The sequence below is a fragment of the Chelonoidis abingdonii genome, chromosome 2, assembly GCF_003597395.2.
Source record: "Chelonoidis abingdonii isolate Lonesome George chromosome 2, CheloAbing_2.0, whole genome shotgun sequence".
NCBI lineage: Eukaryota > Metazoa > Chordata > Testudines > Testudinidae > Chelonoidis > Chelonoidis abingdonii.
Window position 1 is genome coordinate 268191531 of NC_133770.1, and position 23855 is coordinate 268215385.

The 23855-nt window shown below is 38.7% G+C and overlaps 1 protein-coding gene across 5 annotated transcripts in view; it reads left to right on the forward strand.

Annotated features, from left to right (window-relative positions):
• Window positions 1–22914, forward strand: part of OXR1 (oxidation resistance 1) — a 542358-nt gene extending 519444 nt beyond the window's left edge. For 2 of the 5 annotated variants that reach the window (XM_075063185.1, XM_075063186.1), the window contains 5 exons: window positions 9820–9942; window positions 10123–10275; window positions 19037–19132; window positions 19682–19755; window positions 20937–22914. In XM_075063185.1, the coding sequence (XP_074919286.1) occupies window positions 9820–9942; window positions 10123–10275; window positions 19037–19132; window positions 19682–19755; window positions 20937–21072 (582 nt within the window). In that variant the 3' untranslated portion in view covers window positions 21073–22914. Of the gene's footprint in view, window positions 1–7057; window positions 7139–9819; window positions 9943–10122; window positions 10276–19036; window positions 19133–19681; window positions 19756–20936 lie in introns of all 5 variants that reach the window. The other 3 variants (XM_075063184.1, XM_032781810.2, XM_032781818.2) reach the window with 3 other exon arrangements.
• The last annotated feature ends 941 nt before the right edge of the window (window positions 22915–23855 follow it).

A 23855-nucleotide genomic window follows, 5' to 3' on the forward strand; every position in this document is an offset into this window, starting at 1 on the left:
GGACTCATTTTACTAGAGCAATGTCAACATCTATTTCCTTCCTCCACAGCGTACCTGTTACAGACATATGCAAGGTGGCCATGTGGACATTTGACCACACATTTGCCAAACATTATGCTATCACATGGGATACCACAGCAGACACCATAGTTGGCCATGTGGTACTTTAAACCTTTGTTCCTCACACAACTCCAAAATCCCACCAACCATAGTGGGTACTGCTTCACATTCACCTACAGTGGAGCACCCACAGGAACAGCACTCGAAGAAAAGAAAGTTACTCACCTAGCAGTAACTGAAGTTTTTTGAGATGTGTGCCCCTGTGGGTGCTTCACTCCCCACCTCCTCCTCTCTACTTTGGATTATTAGTATGATTTCTCCACGGTAGAGAAGAAACTGAGGGGGATGCGGGACGCACCCACTCGAGAAGATTCCAACGAGACGAGAGATACCAACTGAGTGCGTGCGTCTCAATAAGGCACTGCTATCGAAAATCTCGGATCAACGGTGCCGGGATGCACCGTCACCTACAATAGAGCACTCACAGGGAGACACATCTCGAAGAACTTCAGTTACTGCAAGGTGAGTAACTTTCTCATCTCTCAGCATGAGTGGTCTCTCCACCCAGAAGTGGTGCACGGACTTTTCCAAGTGTTAGGAACTCCCCAGGTAGACGTGTTCACAACTCGGCAGAACCATCACTGTCTCCGATTCTGCTCTAGTAATGGCTGGGGGGGGAGGGGCGCTATCATCGATGCCTTCCTCTTGTCATGGTCAGGCCAGTTTCTCTGTGCCTTTCCACCATTCCTGCTGATTGTCAAAGTCCTGGAAAAAATAAAGACAGAGCAGGCCCAGGTCCTTCTGATTGCCCCGGCATGGCCCAGGCAGCATTGGTACAGGACCCTTATGAGCCTGGCCGTCGCCCTGCTGTGGCCGTTGCTGTCCTGCCTAGACCTGAACTCCCAGGACCAGGGCCGCCACCTCCACCCCAGCCTAGCGGTACTCCATCCCAGGGAGTGGCTGCTCAGTGGTTAGATAGGGAGGAAATGACGTGCTCGGAAGGGGTTCAGCGCATCCTTCTAGAAAGCAGGCGGCCCTCCACACGCCACACCTATTTGGCAGAGTGATCTCGTTTTTCCAAATGGGCAGACGAGCAGGGTGATGTCATATTCTGGACTACCTCCTTCGCCCAGGGCCTGGCACCCTCATCAGTCCAAGTGGGCCTGGCAGCCATATCGACCTTCCATCCGCTGGTGCAGGGCCACACAGTATTCTCCCATGCTATGACTGGCTGATTCCTTAAAGGGTTGGATCATCTCGTCCTGTATATTAGGCCCCCAGTCCCGCAGTGGGACCTAAACCTGGTGTTGACCTGTCTCACGGGGCCCCCATTTTAGCTGCTAGCAACGTGCTCCTGATCACATCTCTCATGGAAGGTGGCCTTCCTGGTTGTGATCATGTCGGCTAGGTGGGTTTCGGAACTCAGGGCCCTGACCTCCGAGCCCCTGTATACAGTGCTTCATAAAGATAAGGTCCAGCTCCGCCCACACCCATCGTTCCTCCCGAAGGTAGTCTCTGCCTATCACGTGGGTCAGGACATTTTTCTGCTGGTCCTCTACCCCAAGCCTCATGCGTCCAGTGAGGAGCACCACCTCCACACGCTGGATGTGAGATGGGCTCAGGCTTTTTACCTGGAGCAGACTAAACCGTTCAGAAAGTCCTTGCAACTGTTCATCGCCTTGGCTGAGCGCGTGAAAGGTTGTCCAATCTCCACTCAGTGGCTCTCCAGCTGAATCACCTCGTGCATCCGTACCTGTTATGACCTGGCAGGAATCCCTCCGCCGCCAGGTGGGAAGGTGCACTCGACTAGGGCACAGGCCTCGTCGGCTGCCTTTTTGGCCCATGCCCCATTCAGGACATTTGTAAGGCTGTCACGTGGTCTTCGGTTCACACGTTCACCTTGTATTATACGTTCGTCCCCCAGACCAGGGAGGACACTGGGTTCGGCAGGGCCGTTCTCCATCCCAAGAGTTTGTGAACTCCTTCCCACCTCCAACAGATATAGCTTAGAATCACCAATTGTGGAATACAAATGAGCAATCACTCGAAGAAGAAAAAACAGTTACGTTTTCCATAACTGATGTTCTTCGAGATGTGTTGCTCATGTCTATTCCACATCCCGCCCTCCTCCCTCTATTTCGGAGTTGTCTGGCAAGAGGGAATTGAGGGTAGGAGGAGTGCGCAGCGTCCCTTATACCACACTATGGAGGCTCCATTCCAGGGGTCACTAGGGTACTCCCCTACGGTACTGCTAGGGGAAAAACTTCCAGCGCTGGTGCACGTGGCGAGCATGCACACCTACTGTGGAATAGACATGAGCAACATATTTTGAAGAACACCAGTTACGGAAAAGTAACTGTCTTTTGTTTTTTATACAGTGCAAATAAATATAAAGTGAGCACTGTACACTTTGTATTCTGTGTTATAACTGAAATCAGTATATTTGAAAATGTAGAAAACATCCAAAAATATTTAAATAAATGGTATTCTATTATTGTTTAACAGTGATTAATTGTATGATTAATTGTGATTTAATTTTTTAATTGCTTGACAACCCTAATTTTATATAAAACAATATTAATTTATTTATCATGCAGAAAAACTAATTTCCCCAGCAAGCTCCCTTTGGAATCAGAAGTTTCATGAATATTGAAAGTGTTAAGGATTGCAATATTGGGCCTGTGGTGGAATACATATTCAGGGGAAAACTGAAAATAACTCTCACAGAAAAAGGCACTGTTCAGATTGCTTCTCTGCAAATGATGTAAATATCCTTTTACAACAGTGTTCAGTTCATGAATGGTCCCTTTATTTTCTTTGTGGACCAGCTATAGCCTCTAGAAATGTCTTAAAATATTATTCAGTTTCTAATGAGAGTTTGAATGAGGTGAACAAATTGATTGGGAAAAGTTCCAGATATGCAAACATAATTTAAGCTTGATAATTTTTAACCAAATATTATAGAACTAAAGGTGGATCTGATTGTGTTGGAGCTGGCTCTGCAAAAAAAAAAAAAAAGTTTTATATCATCCAGTAAAAAGGCACACTGTTTACACACTGTGGTCTAGAGCAAATTGTTCATCCTAATTCTTTCAATGGTCCCCTCAATATGTAACTGTCACAGGTTGTTTTTATCTTACTCTCACTATCACCATGTGCAGTGGATACAAAAGCTTCTGGTTTTTTTGACCCGTAAACTTGTACACTGGGTGATGCTATTGAAAGAGCAATGCAATTAAATTGGCAGATTTATTTTTTAAAAGAACAGTCTAGTTCTGGAGTGCCTTCCAATTAAGTAAGAAAGATATGTTCCAGTTCTGTGTCGACTTTGTGGGAATACAGCAATACCTACTGCTAGCTTTTTAGGTGCATTTTATCAAGAGGAAAATTATCCCATACAGACAACTGTTTCTATCTTTTTGCCAAATATACCTTAATATTTCCATTTAAAAACAAAAAAACACTCTTCTTACAATTTGTCTAAGCCTGCAGACTCTTGCAGGCATAGCTGTATTGATCAGTGATGTGATTTGTGACTGACATAATTGTGCCATCAAAAGCCTCTAGTTCAGACACAGTTATTCTGGCAAAACCTGTGTTTTTGTTGGTATAAAACAGGGGTAGGCAACCTGTGGCACTCGTGCCAAAGGCGGCATGCGAGCTGATTTTCAGTGGCATTCACACTGCCTGGGTCTTGGCCACCGGTTCAGAGGGCTCTGCATTTTAATTTAATTTTAAATGAAGCTTCTTAAATATTTTTAAAACCTTATTTACTTTACATACAACAATAGTTTATATATTATAGTCTTATAGAAAGAGACCATCTAAAAACATTAAAATGTATGACTGGCGCGCGGAACCTTAAATTAGAGTGAATAACTGAAGACTCGGCACACCACTTCTGAAAGATCGGTCTAAACTATTTCTCTTGGGGCTGGTGAGCAGGGAAGCTGGAATTAGCTATATTGGCAGAATTGCCCTTTTGTCGATATGAAGTGCAGCCATGCGATGAGCACTTAGCCGGTAAAGCAAAGCTTTCTGAGGGTAGCCTGGCCTAACTGAACATTCTGACATTTTATAAATATCAGTTTGAAAAATATAAATTGAAAACCTTGCCATTTGGCTTACATTGTGCTCCTTCCATCTGTTTGTTGTATCCACCTGTTCTCTGAAGTCTTCTGCTTAAACTCTTCGGGGTGGGGGACCAAATCTTAGTTGTATTTGTACATTGCTTATTAGCACAATGGGGCTAAGGCCTTTAGATGCTGCCACAATACAAGTAATGAATAACCAGCTTTACTGGCCTAGAATTCAATAACATCCTTTTAGTTTCAAATTCAAACTTAGGGCCTTTTTTCTTCTCCGCTACTAGGCCTCTGAAAAAGCAAGGGTTGCAAAAATGCTATTTATACATACTTTTTTAATGTGGGGTGTTATGTTTGTTAGGCACAGCCCCAAATACATGAATTAACACTGTGCTGTGGCAGTGTACTTTTTGCAGATTTTCTTCTTTTGAACTAGTGATGATGGAAACTAGCATTCTTTCTGTCCAGTTCAGTAAGGGTTTTCTTTTCTTTTCTCCTCCCCCACCCCCTCAAAAAAGCCTGAATCCTTCTGTAACCTGCCCTCAAGAGGAATTGGGGACATTAGTACTGTGTGCTTTGGTGCTTAGCTTTGGAATTAGGTTTATAACAGCATTTGCAATCTCTCTCTCCCTCTTTTTAAAGGAAGAGGGGCAGTCTCACCCAGATTGTTTCTGAATTATTGCTCAAAGTTATGATCTTATTTGGGCTCTGACTTTTTTGGTTTGGCTTCCCCATGCTTACACAGTATCAAACCCCCTTTAACTGGATAACTGTTGTGATTTTGGCCTTTTGAGGTTAGGGTGTGAGAAGGAGGTTTTGTGCAGTCTCCAGAAAAAAGGAAATGCTAAAAGGAGAAGGATTAAAGGTTGAAATCTAAGATGTGGAGACACTAACAAAAAATGAAGTGAGGAAGAGGAGTTATAAATGTGGGAATGTAAAAGGCTCAAAGAAGGGGAGAGTGGATAGAGTTTCAGCAAGAGCATTGGATTGATAGCTGGAAGAAAAAATGCCAGTACAATCTCAGTTTCCTCCTTCTACCCTAATCTTGGAATCTCCCACCGTCCAAGTTGCAATGAGCTGAAGATTTAAATTTAAATCCTTTCTGTCAAAGATTCTGGCCCCTTAGCTCTATATGATTCTTCTAAAATATGTACACAGTTGTATTTACTTGAACAAGCAATTGGCTGCTGATACTACTTTGTCATCAAAACCCTTACAGCCTTTCCCCTAACCACTTGCCTCAGCCAAGAGCATAAGGCACCTATGCTTGGAGAGAAATCTTCGACACTCAGGACACTTTGGAAAATACATTTTGTGTTGGGGTGTTTGTATCCACTCCCTCTTAGTAGTAATACAAATAAAATAACAAGACTAAGTAGGGTTAACCAGTTAAGATAACGTGATGTATCCTGTGCAATCATTTCTCTGTGGTTGAGGCATCCTTGTAGTATTGTGTTTTTGTTACTACAAATTGATTTGCGTTTATACTGGACTCCTTTCAATCCACAGTAATATGTTTCTTTACATTCTGTTTGCTATTGTGACCAAATAACTACAGTACCTCTAGGTCTCTTAAGGCAAAGGTACCCCTGCACTAGACCTTCAGTAAGTCTTGTGTTTGAAATATTTTATAAAATTTAGATCTCTGGCTTGCGAAGAGATAATATGTTATATTTGCACAAGGTATTTCTTAGCACAAATGTTTAAATATGGAGACCAACATTTTTCAGCTTGGGTGTTTTAAGCTAGGTACCTGAATAAACTGCCTGATTTTTTTTTTTTCAGAAGTTCTGTGTACCATTCAGTTCTATAGAAGTCACTGGGAATTATGGCTACTCAACGCTTCTGAAAATCAGGCCATATATTAAGTACCTGACTTCTGGTACACAAGAGGGAAAATGTTGGTGATGGTTTGTGCATTTTTAGTTATAGTATTTTTTTTTTTTTTTAGTTTCTAGATTGTATGTTAAATGTTTCTCAGAATAGCTTGATCTAGGGAACTAAAGGAGAGGTGATCTGTCGGCATGTGACCTACAAATGGAATGGAAGGTGGTCTTTAATGCAGGTATAGTATAGAAAGTATAGTTGACATTTGGACCATGACAAAACCTTCACAGGAATGATGAAGTATAGTTTAAAGGGTAGATGAAGTTGCATGCAGTAGGAAAAGAAGCAGTGCTATATGCATGACAAGGAAGAAAGCAGTGAATCAAAAGAAAAAACTGAAAGTACTGAATGGAGTAAAATAAATGCACAGTGTCTGAAGAAAAGGCTTAAGAGGTAATATAACATCTTGGCATTCTTTAACTAAACAGCTACTTGCCTATCAATTAGAATTAAAAATCGATTGATAGTAATCTTTTCTAGCTCTACATCCCCAGGATTTTTGTGAAGGAATAATGATTAGTACTATTTAGGCTTCAGTTTTTCAGCTTTAAACCTCTCCTTAGGACAAAGTTGACTTAAACTATAGTTTTTTTAATAGTAACTTATGCTTTACTGTTCTAAAAGACAAACTAAGTGCTTACCTGTAGTTGTGACATACCATAAGGGGCTTAAACCATTATCAGATTGTTCAGTAAGTTTTCTTGTGCACATTTGTTTGTTATTTTAGCAGCATAATTTTATGGACTGTCATATCAGATTTACTTTATAGTCATACATTAGGACATTGAGATGTGCCAGATCTTTGGTGCCATTTGTGTATGAAATTCTGTCTTCATTGTATTTACTCATCATAAGTCAAAAACATCCTACATGAACATCAAGTCCTTGCAGATGCAAATGTCTGTAACATTTTATTTTTTTCTTTTGTTGTCATTGCAAATCCTTCCCCCCATTACATTTCTCCATTTTTCTTTTTTTCCCCCCAACTATCAGTGGAATTATTTTCTTCCTGTCTCCATATTCAGGTAGTGTCAGTGGCTGAGTATCACCGCAGGATCGATGCTCTAAATAGTGAAGAACTGCGCACGCTCTGCAGACGCCTCAAGGTGCCCTCTTTGTAGTTAAATCCCTTCTCCAGAGACTAAAACATCTTTTTCTGTAGTGGCCTTGATCAGGGCAAGTCCCATATTTGGTGGGTTTGTCTTGGCTACAACACTAGAAGAACCCTGCAGAAAATTCCTTTTTCTTGGATATGTGTTTATACACTGATAAAAGAGAGTGCTGTAGCTTTGTGACAAAACGATTATTTCAGAGTTTAAAATCAGAGGAATTTTCTGTCATCTTTGAAACTTTGTTCTTATTACTACATGGTTTCCAGGGTGATGAGGACTTGTGTTTTAATTTCTGTTCTGATGTGGTGGTTTCAGTTGGGTAGAAGCTTTCCTAAAAAGAATGCAAAAGAGACTCTGTTTACAAAAAGTAAACTGTGTTTACCAAATTAAATAAGGACTTACTCAGCTGTATGTATATTTGAAGTCTTAAATTCTTATATAAAAAGATCCTACAAGTATTTCAAACTTTTTTGCAAATATTAAGCCTCACAACTTCCATATAAGGTAGATAAGTGTTTTGCCCTTTAGAGGAGCTGGAATTAGAACTCCCAATCCCTAAAACAGCAGTTCAGAACTAATTCTGTAGATTTATCGGATATTAATCTTGAATTGACTCTTGCATTCTCTTTAGGTATTTCTCTATGTACTTTGGCACATGCACGCTTTGGAATTGATGTGTACGTTATGCCGAGTTTACTAATGAAAGCATATCTCAGAACTTTTTTGAAAACATGAAATAATCTTAATTTAATATGTGTTTCTAAGTATCTAGCTAATGAAATGGTTGGAAGTTTGGATTTTCATTTTGTTACTGAGTAGCTTTTGCAAAAGGCTATACAGAGAAAAATGCTTTCATGGGTTTGCTGCCTCTGCTTAATTTGGTAGTCAAAGTGCTGTCTTATTGATCTGTTACGCTGTCAAAACATTAGTTGACAGTGATAATGTTATAATACTTTCTGTAGTATGTGTTTAGGAGCTTTAGATTTTTGACAAGAAAGTTAACTTGCTTACAAATGCCTTATGAGTGGTGATAATTGTATAAAATCAACAACACAGACAGCATATGTTTTGCATGTGGTAGTGTAATAAAAATTAAAGAACCAAATAGAGTATAAACATTTTATGGTACTCTTGAACAGCAGTTATGTTTTGTAGAATCTGTAATCAAACGCGCCCTTGACAGTGTGAATTTGGGACTGAAGAGACCAAATGGCATATGCTGTATAAGTAGTACTTAATATTTGTAATTGGAAGATGATATTGAATATATATATATATATATATATATATATATATAAATTCCCATATATACTTTATGGGTGCTTTGTGAAATTATATGCTAACAGATACTTTTAGTCTGAGATAAATGCTAAGTTATGGAAAGCTTGAGCCTTCCTTGGTGCCCTCCTCAAAATGACTAAATAAAACAAATTTTCTCAATTTTAAGGATGAATGTTAATATTGTAATTAAGTTACTATTATACAAATATTCCTTACCTTCATATTTTATAAGATTATTTTTAAACATATAAAAAGTATCGTGTGATAGGCAGTAAATTTGATTTTTCTTAGCTGTTTAATGGATTATTAGAATTTATTTAACTTCTGGGTTTTTACTGGTTGAAAAAGTGTTTCACATAGAATCTGAAAAATTGGAACATTGTCCTTCTGTGTCAGAACTGTTCACCATCTAAAAACTTAGCATTTGGAAATAGCTGCCACAAATTGGTACCTGAAACACTGCAGTTTTTTCCCTGTATTTAGTAGGAGATGTATGTGCTAAACCATATTTTGGCAAATGTTGACTTCAAGTGTTTTCTGATGGATGCATAGGGGCCAGTCAAAAATCCAGTGAAGTCCGTAAGGTTCTTTCCCATGGCTTCAGGGAGCTTTGTCTCAGGCTCTTAGGATAACAATGACGCCTAGCTGTTGTTTAGCACTTTTCATCAATAGAGCTCAAATCACTTTACAAAAGAGGTCAATATCATTAGTCATACTTTACAGATGGGGAAAGTGAGGCACAGAAGGGCAGTGACTTGCCCTAGGTCACCAAGTAGGTCACTGGCTGAGCTGGGAATAGAACCCACGGCTCCTGAGTCCCAGTCAAATTCTTTAAGCAACTAATGCCCACTTACAAAGCCTGCTTTCAAATATTCTAAATGTGTATTAGAAGCTTGAAAAGTTTCACATCGTAACTGCTTTAAAATTTATTTTCTTTGGGTATTGATTAAAATCTCTAGCTTTTGAGCGATGAGCATAAAACACTTGAAATAAACGTTCTGCATTTAAAATGTATATAACTCAAATACCTTTTTATTACTATTAGAAAAACAGTACATTTTGCGCAGTAGTTGAGATCATGTACTTTGGCTTTTAATTGTAGTCAATTCTAAAAGTCCATATTCAACGCCGAACATGAAGGTGTGTGAAAAACCTTCTCCTAAATATTAGAGTACATGTGCAAGCAATAATTTCACTGTAATATTTAATATTGGTAGGTTTACCACAAGAATCAGGGATCTCCACGTCAAATGCCTAATATAACAAACGTAATACAAAATTCCAAAAATTAAGTACAATCCTAAATGCAGTGAAGATGATACTTCCTCTATAAGAGAATTGTGAATGCTTAGCATGCCTTCTGGAGTGCTTATTTATTTCCTCCTGCCTTGCAGATAACAAGGGAAGACATAAATCCAAAGCAGGCCACAAATATCAAAACAGACCTGGAGCCTGAAGCGTTTCGGCCAAATCTTAGTGATCCTAGTGAATTGTTGCAGTCAGACCAAATTGAAAAGGTATGATTGTCAAATAAAACTGTTGATGGAACAATATTATTTGTGTTCTGTAAGTATCCTAAACATCATGTAACAGGTTAAGTATATCAAATAAATAACAGGGACCTTGTTCTGAAGAGCTTATTGAAAAAAAATGTAGTTACTAAATGCATAAGACAATCTTTGTTGTTTTGTTAACAGCTCACAAAGCACCTTCCTCCACGAACTATTGGGTATCCATGGACTCTTGTCTACAGCACTGCAAAGCATGGCATGAGCTTGAAGACATTGTATCGAACTATGTTGGGGCTAGACACTCCTGTACTAATGGTTATCAAGGACAGTGATGGGCAGGTATGGAAATAGTGGCCACAAAAAATCAGAACTGCTGTTTAAAACAGACAAACGAACAGCTGAAACATAAGTGTGTTTTAGTAATAAAATTGCCTGTGTTAAGTGTATCCCTCTTCATGGTTATGTATTGGTGTTACAATTGTCATTGTGCAGGCCATTTTTGATAATGGCATTTTTCTAGGAAATGTTTAGATGAAGCAAATCCAATGTCAAGCCACAACTGTTGCAAGTCCTCTAACATTTTATTACTGAATAACATTTTAGTTTCTCTTAAATAAAAAATGAGAACCAGACCACTCAGAGCCTCAAACGATTGATAAGGCACAGAATTTGTGTCCAACCCAAAAATGGGGAAGATGGATAGTCTAAGAGTAGATGGCCAACTTGCTTGACATAGGTTACCTATCTCTGTACAGTTCCTTAGTGACAGATATGCACATCTTAGCAACCGTCATCTTGAGGTTACAGTGTTGATTAGGCCATCTGCACATTTCATGTAAAAAGACATTTATAGTAGTTTCAGTGCTGAATAATCAATTCTTCGAGTGACAGTCTGTATGAATTCCACTTCTGGTGCACATGCAACCAGTACATACAGATTAAATTCTTCAGGGGTGTGTGTTAGGGCCATCCCAACCCCGTGATACTCTTGCAACCCCATCCCTCCACCCAAGAACATAAGTGGCGGAACAGGCCCAGCTGTTCCTCAGTTCCTTCTTGTCTGCTGTGGAACCAAATAGAATCCCAGCATTGTCTGCTTACTTGGCTCACTGCACAATTAGTTGTTAGGCTAGCTTATTGTTCATTAGGTTGAGGAGTTAGTTTATAGTTTGCCTGTTGGCAAAAGATATATATGGGGGGGGGAGAGACGGGAGGGGGAGATAGATATAGATATAGATTAGATATAGATATAATATCTACCTCATCTATCTATCTAGGTTAGGTTATGTATTAACCCTGGAATTGGCTGACACTAAATCGTGAGATTTAAAACTTGTCCCTCTTGCAAATTGCCATGCCTCTTGGGGATGGGACACTCTATGAACCTTTTCTACCTACTTTAAGAGATGGTAACTATGGTTCTTGAAGATGTGTTGTTAGCACGGATTCCATGACCCCACATGTATAGAGTGCTCTAGCCTCTGGATTTTGTATTGATGAAATAACTGAGGGATGGTTGGGGGTATGAAAACATCAAGGCCGTGCCTGTGCCCTTGATATACACTGCTGGCCAAAAGGATCTGATCTCACACGCCAGAAGTGGAATCCATGTGGGCAACATATTTCAAAGAAACAGTTACTGTGGGGTAAGTAACTGTTCTTCTTGTAGTTTTTGCTGTACTACTTCTAGAAGAGGGGTAGGCAACCTATGGTACGGGTGCCGAAGGCAGCACGCAAGGTGATTTTCAGTGACACTCACACTGCCCGGATCCTGGCCACTGGTCTGGGGGGCTTTGCATTTTAATATAGTTTTAAATGAAGTTTCTTAAACATTTTTAAAACCTTATTTTCTTTACATACAACAATAGTTTTGTTATATATTATAGACTTATAGAAAGAGACCTTCTAAAAATATTAAAATGTATTACTGGCACGCGAAACCTTAAATTAGAGTGAATAAATGATGAGGCGGCACACCACTTCTGAAGGGTTGCCGACCCCTGTTCTAGAAGCTATGATGTGCTTTCAAAACAGCATAGGTTTGGTTGATGGAGAGATACATTTAAAAACTTAAATGCTGCAGTTTGCGTGAGCCAGAAGTTATTTCCCTACTGGTATGGAGTGCTAGCTTTCTCTGTTCACAAATTATATTGAGATGTTCTGAAACAAACATAAAATCATACCGTTAAGTTGATACAGCAGAACCTCAGAGTTACAAACACCTCAGGAATGGAGCTTGTTTGTAACTCTGTAATGTTCATAACTCTGAACAAAACATTGACTGTTCTTTTAAAAGTTTACAACTGAACATTGACTTAATACAGCTTTGAAACTTTACTATGCAGAAGAAAATGCTGCTTTCCCTTTTTAATAGTTTACATTTAACACAGAACTATATTTTGGGTTTTTGGTTGGTTGGTTGGTTTTTTTTGGTCTCTGCTGCTGCCTGATTGTGTACTTCCAGTTCCAAATGAAATGTGTGGTTGACTGGTCAGTTCATGACTCTGAGGTTCTGCTGTAGTGTATTCAGAAAAATGCCCAGCAAGGTAGTGTAAAGGCCAAGCAAAGATAACCTTATAGTTTGCACAAAGCAGCATTTTCTGTGCTGGAGGATTAACTGGAAGCAAGGAATGTGCAATGAGATGCACAGCTTGTACTATACAAAAGATCTTATATGTTGCTTTGGAACTGGATGTAGTGCCAGTTCTGAGGGTATTTGTATATTTCTTAGCTACCAGAGTTGTGTTTTCTAAGGAATAGCCGAAGCACTAGAGAAGTTGTGCTTCAAAGACTGAGTCTGGCTGTAAATCAAGAAATAATTTTAAGTGTACTGTGACTTCCTGCTAATATGTGTGGTAGATGAAAATATATCTAAGATTAATGTTTAAACATGAGTCTTGGTACTTCTGTGAAAATACAATTTATAAAACTAAAAGTTATTAGTTTCTGATTAGCAGGGCGAAAGTTCTGATTCGTATCTCCCAGACTCCGTGTGTGTTTACCTTAATATAGGTATTTTATTAAAGTTCATTTGAGGAATACTGCGGGTAGCTTTCCTAAACTGTGAAATGTTCCAAGACAAAGAAAATAACTTTAGTCCAAGTCTCTCACAATCACAAAATGCATGTCTGATTTCCTTCTCCTGCAGAGGGCTTACTTTAATTCTTGTCAGTGTCAAAATGTTTACAGGAGAACTACAATGTGGTCTAAAAATATGTCTTAAAAATAGCGCTTTGCATTTTGCATGATACAGATATATAAAACAAAACAAAAGTACCAAAAAAAAATAGATATGTGATGTTCCAAAATCTCCTCCGATACAACATAAGAGAAGGGGGAGCATATATTGTAATATTGTACTATACAATCTATACTGTATGTTGTAATGTTGTACTTATTAAAAGCTAAATTGTAGCGTTTAGCCACTAGCCTGTTTTTGGGGTAGTGGAGAGCAATATTACACCACAGGGAATTTCTGAAGGGCCCAGTGTCCTGGGCAACAGTGCAGATTGCACCTGGTATAGCCTGATCTTCTTGCTTGAGGTTGGCCTGTTTTGCAAGGTAATTATAGAGCCATAGTTCACCACCTCCCTGTTCCTCCCTTCCCCATGGAGAGATGTGCACCACGAGAATAATCTCTGCACTCCTCTGAACACAGACTGCAACTTCAGTGGCTTTTGTGTGAAGCACTAGATGTTTTGTTTTGTTTTTTAATTGCTTGCATGCTCCCCCTATGTGCCTTCCCTCCTCCCCCCACTAGTTGTAAGGTGTAGTTACAACCTGATCCTGAAAGGGAAAGTTATTTGAATTGTAAAGATTCCATTTTGTCATGCTTGAAAACATAACACCTTGAATATAAAAGTAGAGAAAAGAATGGTTTATATCAAGATATGACGTCCTTCAGTACTGAAAGCTTATTTTAATAACTGAAGTTCACAGTATCTGTATAAGATTCCAGAGATGTCACTGTCACTCTGAAACCTAAAAGGGCTGAGTCAGTGTGAAGCAATAGGAGCAGCTAGTTGAGAGGTTTTTTTCTTCAGAATATCACCAGGTTGCATCAGCACTGAATTTTGCAATCCATTACCATTCAATTTAAGTTCTCGGCCATTTTGACTTCACAAATTACATCCATGCAGTGAACAGCTGCAGTAGGGCATGTATCTATGTCATGCCAAGAGTCCTAAGAATATTAGAAGTAAACAACCAATAACTGCCTTTACCCTGCAGCTACTTTGCATGCACCAATTTTATTGGTTGTATGAGGATACTGCACAGATCCCTACTGTCACACCCTGCATCAAGCTGTCACCAGTGCAAATCAAAACAAATCTCTTAGCACAACACCCAACACAAATCAACACAACCAGTGTACACAACAGCCCCAGACAGGTCTTCACCACAGCGCACACCCCTTATTCACTATCCACCCAAATCAACACATATCTTCCAAGATTATCACTCTCTGTGTCTCACTCTGGAGCCTAGAATGTCTGAGTGATGAATGAGTGATGGAAACTGCTACAAGCATGGATGAGGGGTTTTGGTTTAGAATATCACATTTCAGTTGTCACTGGGCCCTGTGAGAACCAGGTGGAATGTTGGAGTCCAAAGGTTCTGTGGCAGTTGGAATGTAACAGTTATCAGAGAAGCAGGGAGTAACAGCTGTGTGAGGTAACGAAGAGGTGGGTGTATCTCTGACCGGGGGGGCAGTTCTATGCAAAAACTTTGGGAAATGTACAAAAAGCCACATTGCTCGCTACAACGCAGTATTTTGGGACTCTAATTTCCATGTATGATCTTCCTTTACTGCCACTCTACATGACTTCCTGTTTCATACACATCAGTAATCATCCCACGTCATTGGTACAGGTAATGGTTGCCATGACTATAGCATCACTAACATCATAGTAGCCTGCCCTGAGTTGATACAGCTTTCTGTTATGGTACCATGTTCACTGCTTGGTGTTTTGTGAGCATGTTTCCTCCTACAGTGTTTGGTGAAATAGTGCACAGGCATACTGGTGCAAAGGGCTGCCACAGATATTGAATTAATCGGATTCCAAACCATACAGAATTGGGCACAGAGCTATCCCATGTCTGGAGGCACAGCAAAATATAATTAACTTGGTCCCTGAATAACAGTTGAGAAATCAAAAAAATGAAGCAAAGTACCTGACCTGGACAACAAGGCTGCTTGTTGTACCAGCTTTGTATGTTCTGACTGGGGTCCATGCTATTTAACATACAGTATTGAAAAAAGATGGACAGGAGCACTGATGTAGAGTATGTTTTGTGAATGTTTATGTTCTACCAACTTCACTTCATTCTTCTTGTGAGAAGTTACCCAGGTCTGTTTGTTAAGCCATTTGTAATCCCTATTTAGGGACCTGAAGGTACATTTCCTGTCTGTTAGTTATAGGAAATGAGAGTGCTTCTTCTTAGTCCTGATGAACTTCGTAGTCTCTTCAATTTTGCTGCATTCCAAAATTTTCCACTTTTTATTGAGTTTTAAAGAAGTGTCAAATTGAGCAGCTGAGTAAAGATCAGGTAAAAAGAGAGCACCTTACTGAACACCTCATGAATTCCTTTTTGGCAGAAAATATGCAAAATCCTCTTTGAGGTAGAGTTTGAGGTTAAATTATTTTTTTGTCCATTTATCTCAACATAGTAGAAAAATTCTGTATTAGAATAAAGCCCTGTCAATAGAAGTCTTAGATCAGATGAGCCAAATCATCAGTATACAGGGGCTGTTTTCTTTCATCTGCTCAAACACTTCTGATATTGCGGTCAGACTGAATGGTAATAGACAATCAATGGGGCCTGAGTGCGGGCCACCCCTTTTCGTCCAGTGTCTCTGAAGGGAAAATGAATGAGAATACTCCATTGACTAAAGTTGTGGGAGAGAATATTATGTAAAGATGCAATTAAGTTAATGAGCCTTTAGACAAAAACAGCCAATAAAGTATACTTTGGACAAAAATAAGCCAATAAAGTGTGTATATATAAAAGAGAGCCCTATTCCTGACATAACTAAAAAAAATTTTTAGGCATATAAGATGCTACCTGTGAAATAGGTTGCTTACTTTCTGTGAATGACATATTACAGATTGCTGGCATCATCTGAGCTGATTCTGTTTGTATGAAACTGTTTGAATTTTGGAACAAGCAGGGGAATAGCTTTTTCCAACTAATGCATTACGTGGTAGTGGTTTGTTTGTTTTTTTAAAGACTTTAGAATCAACTTGATTAGCGAGTTTGATTATCGGCCAGTACAACTAAGATGGGTATCTGCCAGGTTTCTTCAGCAAGACTACCAATAATTTTGTGAACAAAATCTAACTCTTTGAATTGACTTGCACAAAATTAGTTTGTGTCCCCTTTAAGGAATAGAGGGAGTTAAAAATCAAAATTTTTAGAATCAGGCTGGAAAAATTGGGTTATACTCTGTGAACCAATTGGGAGCGTCTTCACTTTTTATGAATTTGGATTATCGGTTATCAAATCTCAATTGTCTTTCTCTCATTACTTTTCTGACAAGTAACTCCTCCTGCTCTAAGACTACAGTAGAACCTCAAAGATATGAACACCAGAGTTAGACTTACTGGACAACTGGACACCGTGTGGAACCAGAAGTAATCAGGCAGCGGTGGAGACAAAAAAACAGCAAATAAATATTGTACTGCCTCTGGGCTTTAGCCCTGTGCCTCAGGGCATCAGTCACAGGTAGCTGGGGCTGCAGCTGAAAGTGAAGGAGAGGGGAGGAGGGATAACTCAGTGGTTTGAGCATTGGCCTGCTAAACCCAAGGTTGTGAGTTCAGTCCTTGAGAGGGCTACTTTGGGATCTGGGGCAAAAATCAGTAGTTGGTCCTGCTAGTGAAGGCAGGGGGCTAGACTCAGTGACCTTTCAGGGTCCCTTCCAGTTCTATGAGGTATAGGCATATCTCCATATATCTGTCTGGGTAAGTCTTTCAAAGTTGTTTATAAGGCAAAACTTGCTTTAAAAATATTACTGTAACCACAGTTTATAATCTATAAAGCTTTGTTAAATTTGTTTAACTTTGAAATACATGTGACTGGCAGACATTTTCAATGGGAGTAAATGAGTGAATGTAATTGTCTTTTTTAAAATCTACTTGGAAGGATAGTATCTAGAAAGCTTTGAGAAATCACATTTAATATTCTTACAGTGAATAGCAAATATTTATCAAAGGTACAGTATTATAAATAGTCACTGCAGTTTTCCTTTTTAAATAAAGTTCCATACTATCTTTATATAGCTGCTCCTCCAGTTGGGTTTCTTTCATTTCAGTTGTAAATCTAAACCACCTCAAAACAAGGTCTCTTCAGGAGATTTTATGGTCAAGAAACACCAGTGTTAAGATCTGGTAAAGTTCCTATTGCAAGCTGTCCTGACCTGAAGAATATATGGTGGAGTCTGTTCTAAAGCTTTATTTTGATTAGAAAATTGTGTTCAGATCGTGCTTACATAATATCCCTTAAGGACTGAGTTCTCCGAGAGGATCAACAAGCATGTGGACTAGGGTGTTCCAGTGGATATATTGCAGTTAGATTTTCAGAAAGCCTTTGACAAGGTCCCTCACCAAAGGCTCTTAAGCAAAATAAGCTGTCATGGGATAAGAGGGAAGGTTCTTTCATGGATCAGTAACTGGTTAAAAGATAGGAAGCAAGAGGTAGAGAGAAATAATTTTTCAGAATGAAGAGAGGTAAATTAGTGGTGTCCCCCAGGTGTCTGTACTGAGACTCATACTATTTAACAAATTCATATATGATCTGGAAGTGAGGTGGCAACATTTGCAGATTATATAACAGGGTTCAAAACAGAACTAGATAAATTCATAGAGGAATGGCTCTATTAGCCAGGATGGGCAGGGATGCAAAACTATGCTCTGAAGTGTCCTTAACCTCTTCCTCTGCTGAAATCATTGTTAGCCAGTCAGCTAACTCATTAACCAATCACTCAGTTAAATGTTTTGCTTTTTGGGAAACTAATACTTGTTTAATGGGGTTTGAGTACGCTGTCTGCTAGCGATGACTGGTAATAACTAGCTGTGTGTGATGGTCTTAAACAGGCTTAATAGCCATTTCAAGCTCTTATGGTACCCAGGAAAAGGCCCAGAGCCTGGATGAAATTAGGCTGTTAGGCTCTGGCCTGGTCTACACTGGAGGGGGGGGGGGGGATCGATCTAAGGCACGCAACTTCAGCTACGAGAATAGCGTAGCTGAAGTCGGCGTATCTTAGATGGACTTAAATTGACTTACTTCACCTCCTCTCGGCGCAGGATCGACGGCTGCCACTCCCCCGTTGAGTCTGCTTCCACCTCTCGCCTGGATGGAGTTCCAGAGTCAACAGGGAGCACGTTCAGGGATTGATTTATCTCATCTAGACAAGACGTGATAGATGGATCCCTGATAGATCGATCACTACCCGCCGATCCGGTGGGTAGTGTAGACATACCCTCTGTTGCCAGGGTTGAGGCGATTGTACCGTCCCCTTCAGTTAGACCAGAATGAGGAGTTAAGGAAAGAGCCATCTCTGTTCCAACAAGAAACTACCCTAATAGGAAGATGGCCTATAATAAGGGACCTATGAGGATGTATGTATGTGTAATTCAGTGTATATTAGTGGTAGAGGAGAAAGTATGCAACAGGAAGCAGAGCCCAGAATCTTTTTCGACCTGGGAATTACCCCCCAAAACATTTGTATCTTGCTGTCTCTTCAACTGTTGTGCATATGATTTTAATTTTTAATTCTTGCACTTCTTATTCTAGATTGATTAGTCAGCAAAGAATTGCTTGACAGTTGCTTCGTGTCCCTCCCTTCCAAAATCTTCACAAAACAGCCTGCAATATCTCCGTTATAGGTGGTGGTATTAGATCTTTTGAGATTTCTGTGTTTATCCCAAAAGCAGATTTCAAATCTACCTACATCTAAAATGATAACAGTATGTCAGATACCCACGTAAAAGAAAAAGGTTTCATTAGTAAAACTACAAAGGTTTTGTTGATGCAATGTAGATTGTGTAGCTTCAGCATTCTTCTTACACTTTCGTTCTCAACTTTTTCTTCTCTCCTATAGGTTTTTGGTGCACTAGCTTCTGAACCTTTTAAAGTGAGTGACTGCTTTTATGGCACTGGAGAGACCTTTCTGTTCACTTTCTCTCCAGATTTTGAGGTAAAGAGATACAACTCCTTTACATCTTATTTAACCATTCAGTATTACAGTATGAACAATATTGACCACAAGAAGCTATGTTTAAGGGGTGATAAAGACCCAGTTACACCTACCAAGAAAAAATATCTAGCGTTAAGGTAAGAGCAAAGGAATGGGAAGGGACATAGGAACTGGGATGATACTTATACTTTAATGGTACAGTAAAGGCTGTGGCATTCCACATATGCTGCAGTTTGGCTAGGGGATATTTGGGGATACCAGTAAAGATGGAGTTGAAATAATTGAGACAAAAGTTAATGAAAATATGGGTATGGATTTGGAAAGATTGATAGGCTAACCAAGTGTATATAGGCATTGTTTAGAGGTGAATTTGTTCACTGGAACTACTAATCCATTTACTCTTTAAATATTTGTATAATCGAGTGCTGTAGATTTTCTCACTGACACTAGAATCATGGCAGACTTCTGGGTCAGGAATAGTGTGACAACACTTGGAATTCACAAAATTCAGTTTTTCAAATATTTAACTTGCTATTCTCCTTTCATTAGGTCTTCAAATGGACAGGAGACAATATGTTTTTTATTAAAGGAGACATGGACTCTCTAGCTTTTGGTGGGGGAGGGTAAGTCATGATTCATACTATTTTTCATTGTGAAGAATTGATTACAATGGTATTTGTTTAATGTTGTGTACACACAGTAAAACTGGTATTAATTTTAATTTTAGAAATCTCAAGGCCCAAGAAGCTTTAATGCTAATTATAGATATATGTATGTGTCTATCAATTGTCTGATTAAGAAAACCATTTAACACTCGTTGTAAACTCAATTTGTACATTTGTTAGACTGTTATGCATTCCTTTGCATTGCTTCAGCAATGGAAGACATAAAAAGTTTTACCTCGGATCGGTCAAGATACCTTTACATGTTCTGATTGACAGCATACTTGCTTTGTTTGAAACTGATACAAGATCTTAACATTAAAAAAAATTAATGACTAGCAAGGCAATTGAAATATATAGTAAATTGCCTAAAATTATAAAAAATGTTGTTTTTGGCAGAACAGAGAATTGAACCTAGATTTTCAGAGTCCCAGGTTAGTGTCCTAACGCTAGTACTCTGACAAATATGTCCCAAGAAATACTTTGTCAGAAAAATCTGTTTCCAATAAACCTAGGACATGAATACTTGAAAGACTTGAAATGGTATTCCATAATCTTTATTTTTTTCCCCCAGTGGTGCACCCATATTTTCAAAAGCAGCAGAGAATCCTGTGGTACCTTATAGACTAACAGATGTTTTGGAGCGTGAGCTTTCGTGGGTGAATACCTACTTCGTCAGACGCAGGACTGATGAAGTGGGTATCGAAAGCTCACGCTCCAAAACATCTGTTAGTCTATAAGGTGCCACAGGATTCTCTGCTGCTTTTACAGATCCAGACTAACACGGCTACCCCTCTGATACTTGACACCATATTTTCAACTTACTTCTATATTTTTTTTAAATCACTCTCTGCTTTTCTAGTGCAGACATTTTGTTCTCAATTACTAGAGTATTCTTCCATAAAAGAAGAGCAGCGGCCAGTGTGGCTGGCCCCAGGGCCACTCCAGCTGTGGCTTAGCAGCCCTAGGATCAGCCACACTGGCCGTTGCAGAAGTCAAGAGGTCACAGGAAGTGACAGAATCCGTGACTTCTGTGACAAACACGGAGCCCTATTTATAATTCTAGCAACTCTAACTGCATTTGTTAGGTTAACTTTGTGCTGCTTCATGAATTATTTTTATATAACTTCTCTATGTTCTAGGGGTGAATTTGCTCTTTGGCTTGATGGGGATCTCTACCACGGAAGAAGTCACTCTTGTAAAACATTTGGGAATCACACACTTTCTAAGAGAGAAGACTTCATTATCCAAGACGTTGAAATCTGGGCTTTTGAATAAGTGTATATGTGTCTCTGCAGGCTATTGTCCCAAACCTGACGTGAATCAGTGCAGCTCTGAAAGCCCTAGAAGCAATAGCATACAGTATTTTTATACTATAGTTTTAAAGTTATCTTCATGGTGATCCAGATACAATTTTGAAATAGTATATTTAAAGTTGTCATACTTTATTGTATGCTTAAGATATTTCTATAAGTCTAGGCCACATGGGCTGAAACTGAATGTCAGTTAAGTTAATCTTGCTGTTGTAGAGTCAGCCTCCCAAATTAACTGTCCTTTAGTCTACCCTTTGTCTCTTCAATTCCCCGAAACATCTGTCTACGATCCTTCAGGACTGCTTTGTTATATCTCAATTAAGATTATTTTTCTGTTAAAACTGTATCTGTGAATGGAGCTCCCCCTTCAGGGCCTGTGTAAGAGGAAAGTTTTGAGTGTGATGACTTGGCAGCAACGCTGCAAACACTGGTCCAGACCACTGATTAATTAATTCACATAGTGCCACTGCTAGACAAGAAGTTTAGCATTCTGTATTGGAGCATACCATTACCTTAGTCCTGGTTAGAAAATTCATCCAAATTCAGTTGTGCCACTTGTTTTATTAATGTCCAATTTAGAAAACACGTCAGTTACATCATAGTAAAAGTTCTAGTTGTGTGCTGATTGTGCTAAAGAGTATTTTGCACATGCTGTTAATGATCTGCAGGTTTGGGACAAATGAGGACAGCATTGAGCTATGTGATTAAAAACATAAATAGCAAGGGAATGTGATAGTTCCACTGGGTTTAATGGATAAATCAAGTAAAATGCAGTGAACAAATTTGTAGCTATAGTTGGGCATTATGCATACAGACTATGAAATTGATGCATTTTTCTTCAACATAAAGTGTCCGATATATACTGTTCTATAGATATACTGTTGTAGCCTTGTAGCACATCAACTCCAAGAACATAGCTTATTCCTGTCCAAAAGAAAAAAATAGTTGTGATGTTTTTGAGTGGATTTATGTTGTAAACTACAGTTAGCACCAGCTCTGATAAAATGGGGTAATGTACTATAGGTAGCCAATATTGTAACTCAGTAGACTTGTGGAATATGCAAATTTACTGTCATGTGACCTCAAAAAAATGATAGGCTAGAATACAGTACCGGTAGCTCTTGTTCACTTTTGTAGGAAAACTGATAAGCCATTGTGGCAATAACAGCTCAAGAAAAGTTATTTTCAAAGCTTCTATTCTATGTTATGCAAAAAAATTGCTGTTATAAGTGTGACAGTGACTGACTTTGTGCTGAAATTTCAGCTGTTCCAGATAAACATTGTATATTATCTTGTAAATTAATGTTTAAAAGTAGTTTTGTTATAGAAAAGTGTTGATTAACGGGTTGCTTATAGCACTTTAAATTATTCTAGAAATGGAATAAAAGCCAAATGAGTTGGCTTAAATAGATGTAGTTGTATAGTATTTCAATATATTTAGTTCTTTGAAAAGTTTTAAAAACTTATCTGAGGAAAGATTACTGCTGTGGTAATGAAAAAGGGCAGATGCTCTATGTATAATATGCTAATGCGCAATATGAATAGAAATACAGGGTCCCATTTCCTGTTGCTATGTATAGCTCTTTACCCTTGTTAGAGCTTAGTACAGTATGTAGATTAAATGTTTACAAAAATAAGGAACTGTAAATATATTAAATTGCTTTTCTCCCCATTGATCTTCCACAGCAGTATTATTGTCTTTGTGGAGTTAAGACTGACTATAAACAATCCTGTAATGGATTTCAAGTACTATAAGGTCATAGTGATACACACATAGCAAATAAATCTAAATACATGTAAAATTAAATTTGAGTTTGAATTTATTTAGCGAAATGGTCAATTATTGCTATTTTCACAGTTACTTTCAGAATGTAGGACCTTCTGTATACCGCTTTTTTATTTTGGTATATTATGATGATCTGCAATGTAACTAAATAGTTTCTTCCAGTTTTTGGAACTGGGGAAAGAGTAAATATTTATAAACTTACATACCGGTATCATATAACTCTCAGTGTATGATACTGAGAGTGAAGAGCGGTTTTTTAGATTTCCTTTGTATTTACCTTAAGCAGTATATGTAACACATCTCATCAAAACACTGTCAGTTCCTGCTCTCCTGAGAGTTCAGGTGCTGCATTCTACATCACTTTTTCCTTCTGCTGTATGATCTCTGATTCTTTTAATTGTAGAATTAGACTTCTGATTTTAGTATAACTAATTTAAATTTGGAATAATTGACTTTGAGGACGTGTATTGATATAAAATTATGTATATTCTTCCAGTAATAAGTAGGTCTGTCTCTCTCTCTCTCTCTCGTACTTTAGGGCTGTGTTATTCTCCTGGGAATTTAGCACCTGCTTGAATGGAGGCTCCACTTTGAGGCCAAATTCCCAAGTATTAACAATTTTATGTTCAGAAAATATAAGCTACATCAAAAAGGCCTTGACACAAAATTCAAAGTACCTTGAGTTTATGGGAGCTTTAGTGGCTATAAAGTCTCCCCAGAGGCATTTAATGATTGGAAAACAACATTTTGTAACAGGATATAACACAAGGTTTGTCTAAACACAAAATTGAACCTATTTAATTAAACTGGTGCACACCTATGTATGGACACATTTGTATCAGTTTGAAACTGGTCAATTAATATAAATCAGGTTTGAATTTGAGTGTCCACACAGTTGATCAGACTTCAGATAAATTGTTTAAAATAATGTCTTTAACTAAAGGTGTTATTTTAAAACAGTT